The sequence below is a fragment of the Diachasma alloeum genome, unplaced genomic scaffold, assembly GCF_001412515.2.
Source record: "Diachasma alloeum isolate Michigan unplaced genomic scaffold, Dall2.0 Dall_scaffold_00802, whole genome shotgun sequence".
Lineage (NCBI taxonomy): Eukaryota > Metazoa > Arthropoda > Insecta > Hymenoptera > Braconidae > Diachasma > Diachasma alloeum.
The window spans coordinates 32,837-36,737 of record NW_021680932.1 but is presented as its reverse complement, the minus strand read 5'-3'; the positions used below and the strand labels follow the sequence as shown (position 1 = coordinate 36,737).

Below are 3,901 nucleotides of genomic sequence, written 5' to 3'. Positions count from 1 at the left end.
AGCAAAATACAAACTTTTCGTGTCACAGGACCTGAAAATTAATATACACACCTCGCCATGGAAAACATATCACCCTCCCCCACGTGCTTGCCATCCTCGTCTTCGGCTCGGAAGGCAATCTTGCACGTGGGGGACGGTGATCTGTTTTCCAAGGCTTGGGCATGTAATGTACTATTCCTTTGCAGGCGTGTTAAAAAATAGCACCTGCACCTTAGACTGGAAAAACATGACTTTCCGCCCTTGGTACACAACATACTATTTTTATTTGCTATCAACTTGACTTTGGAAGACATTTGAAATTCTTGATAAAATGGAGACAGAAGAAATTCTTGATTCAAAAATGTTAATTTTTCATCGTATCTACTCAAATATGTCCTTAGAAAAGAACATATTCGACAACTGCTCAAATATATTAATCTCGAACTCATATATATTGATGCATTATTTTCGATTCAATGTATTTTTTCTTCTTGCACCCTCCATATAAACTATTCCATTCAGAATGCGAACCATCGGCAAGAATTGAAAATCCAATCAAGTCTTAACTAATATCAAATGTATTTAGATAATCTCAGCGAGGAGTGGAGGTAATCTCATCGTAGGACCCTTTATATAGAAATTTTTCAACAAAATTGACCGAATTCATTGTCGTTTTGAATCAACAATCCCCCCCCCCCCCCCCCTCCCTAAAAAAAACATCCAACCATGAAAGACTGCATTTTCTCGAAGCTTTTAAAAAGGCAATCCAATTTCGAAAGCCTTGACGAGTGCCTTCCCAGAGTCATAAACCCCAATAACACCAAACAAGACTCCCAGAAAAATTACAAAACAATCATAGGCAACCTCGCTGGTATCCATCGAATTCCTCTTGAGCTTCAAATGAAAGTAACATGGCCAAATGAATGACAGCATAGTCCCAGTGAAAGATCCAATGAAACCCATCAGTATACTAAAATGCGGAATAAATATGGCCATCAAAATAGTGAACATAACGACCCCAAGTCTCCAAGCCAGTCCCCAGACTTTCAGCTCCTTATCAACAGTCCAGATAGTTGGAAAAATGGTCTTGGGTCTTCCCCTGAAGTACTGCCTTTCGAGAAGTTCACACGCTGCATAATATGGTAAAGGATATGACAGAATGGCCTTAATGACTAAAAAGAAATTGACGAGTCCCTTGAAACCAGTGGAGTGTAGATTATTCGTGATGACCTGTTGGGTGTCATTTTGAAAGGTCAGGAAGCAAAGCCAACCGAAGAGGGACTTGAAGGCTGCAGCTGCGATGTGGCTCCAGTTGATCATCCAATCGAATTTGGATCTGTCGATTAGGTTACCCTCGAGAGTTGGTAAAAATATGTGGGAAGTGTAGCTGAAGACAATAACTCCTAACGAAATTGGAAAGGTCTCCATGTCAATAGTCCACTTGACTTTGGACCAGCCCCAATCCCCAATTTCCAAGAGACAGTAACCAAGGATTACAGCGTTGATCAATAAATGAGCCATTGTGCACCAGAAGCTAAGGATGGAAACTGACTGGAGGGTCTTCAAAAAACCGAGGGGGATGAGGAATATGCCCACCAGCATCATCCAACTTCGAGCGTCTATCGCACCTTCTGGGTAGCTACCGATCAGTAGATCCCCACAGACCACGACGTAGAGGATGCAAGTCATCAAGAGCTCGATTATCTGCGCCAGGTTGACAGCTCTAGCTCCCCACCTCGGCCCGAAGCATTCTTTGGCGATCGCTACGTAGGAATCCCGGACGCGAACGCGTTGACCAGTTACCGTGTCCAATTCATAAAGGCACTCCACCAGGATCTTACCTGTGTAACAGCAGATGTGAGCGACTCCTATCATTGCTGCAATCGCCCAGTAGCCACCTCGTAGGACTGCGAAGGGAAGTGAGACAATGAACATCCCCTGGGGGTGAAAAAAACTTGTTTAAGTTGGATTCGTCTCGTTGCGTCAATTATGAAGCAATTTTTATAGTCATTGGAATGAGGAAAGAAAATGGCGAGAAAACTTTTTTGTGGAAAATTTTAATCAATTTTGTCATTTGATGTTGACTCAATTTTGGCTTTGCAGATTTTAACTCAATCAGTGAAATCAATTCTTTTTTAATCACTAATGCAGTAATGCGATAATGATTGTTAGAATACTGAACTTTCCGAGGATTCACAGCAATGCTGAGTGCAATTATTTTGTGAATTAGTGTTTGCGTGAACGCCTGATAGTAACAAAAGTGCAAATTAGAGAAAGGTCACATACAAAGTATCCAAATAAAGTCTGAGCGCATTCGCTAGAAAATCCTATAAATTTTCTGCCGATTCTATCGATAAATCTGGAAATTTTCCACGTGTTCTTTAAGAGGTCTCCTCGGTACTCTATTGTTATGAGCAATTATATATTTTAGTAGCTCTGTAGCGTTTTTTTTTCGCGAAATAGTAAACTCGTACCAACCAAGTTCGAGTATACTCTTACTCTAGTAAGAGAAATAATCACAATTCTTACGTGACCGATTCATCAAACCGGTTCGTTTAACGAGTGAAGTCGAATCATACCCACTGCATTGTTGATTAATCATTTATAGGCCTCGTATAGAGACAATGAAAACGAAAGGATAACATTTAGCATCCCTCCGTCACATGAACTTATACCTTACAAACATCTAAACGCTCTGAATAATAAAATGCGGAATAAATATGGCCATCAAAATAGTGAACATAACGACTCCAAGTCTCCAAGCCAATAACCCCGGCATACAATCGATAATTTAACCCTAAAATAACCCTGGCATACAATCGATAATTTTCGAGCACTTGTAGATATTACTAGTAAAAATCTTTCGATGATAATAATGAGTGATATTCCTTAGAAATTTGTTCTAGGCCTCTCTTTCCTATACGTATATCATTCGTGTTGGTTAGAAAAAAAATCGTCTTTCCCTAATAGTAGAGAAAAATATAATAATCCATTCGGCTACATTTCAAAGAAGCAATCGAAACTATATCGAGAAAGTAAATACAGAAAATACTCGGTGTCCCCGATGAACCTCGAGAAAACATTGGATTAAAATTTAATTATTAAAATTTAATTTAACAAAATAAAATTTAAACATAAAATAAGCGCGGGGGTTGGAATATCTTTCTTATTCACCCCAGGACCAAAATGTTTTTTGCTGTTATAACATTTAGCACATCACTAAGCCCCTATCTCCAAATTTTTTCATTTTTTTTATCTCCTAGGAGGGTGAAATGTTTGATTAAATTATAACTCCATAAGAACCTGTGTATAAGGCTCATTATGTTTATTTAATTACTCGATGTCTATAAATTCTAAAATGTTGAACTTGTCACCATGTATCCTTATATATGCGCATAACAAGTAGAATATACATGAGTTTCAATTATAGGTATAAAAATATTACAAGCCCAATCCTTATATATAAAGGAAAGCATAATGGCTGCCGAATGAAAACTCGAATTGAAGAATGTCGAATCGATTCACCGAAAGTCGAAGTCGAACGGACGTGTTCGATCATGAACTTATGAAACAGAAATAGAGTGTCGTATCGAATAAATTGCCACATGTTGTTATCTTCAGAGTCATTGCGGCGGGTGAAAGATGCATTCTCATGAGAACTTTCATGAGAATGAGCAATTCGGCCCCGACAGTGCTATTTACGAAAGTACGCTAGAATTACAAATCGGATTTCTAACCTCGAATAAGAAACGAACACCGTGTATACATTAAATACATCAGTGCATATTTTCTATAATACACGCATTTGTTTATAATTAGTGGAATGGGAAATGATTTTTTGGTGATAAAAGTTACGAGCTGACAAGATTAAATTATAGATGATTAATGAACTTGAATGTCGAGAATGAATTGAAAAAAAAAA

At 38.3% G+C, this 3,901-nt stretch overlaps 1 protein-coding gene across 1 annotated transcript in view; it reads right to left on the bottom strand.

Moving 5' to 3' along the window:
* Window positions 1-719: 719 nt before the first annotated feature.
* The window catches only part of LOC107044785 (vesicular inhibitory amino acid transporter), a 16,409-nt gene continuing 13,227 nt past the window's right edge, over window positions 720-3,901 (bottom strand). The window contains exon 4 of the mRNA XM_015266815.1: window positions 720-1,917. Coding sequence (XP_015122301.1) covers window positions 733-1,917 — 1,185 coding nt within the window. The 3' untranslated portion in view covers window positions 720-732. The remainder of the gene's footprint in view (window positions 1,918-3,901) is intronic.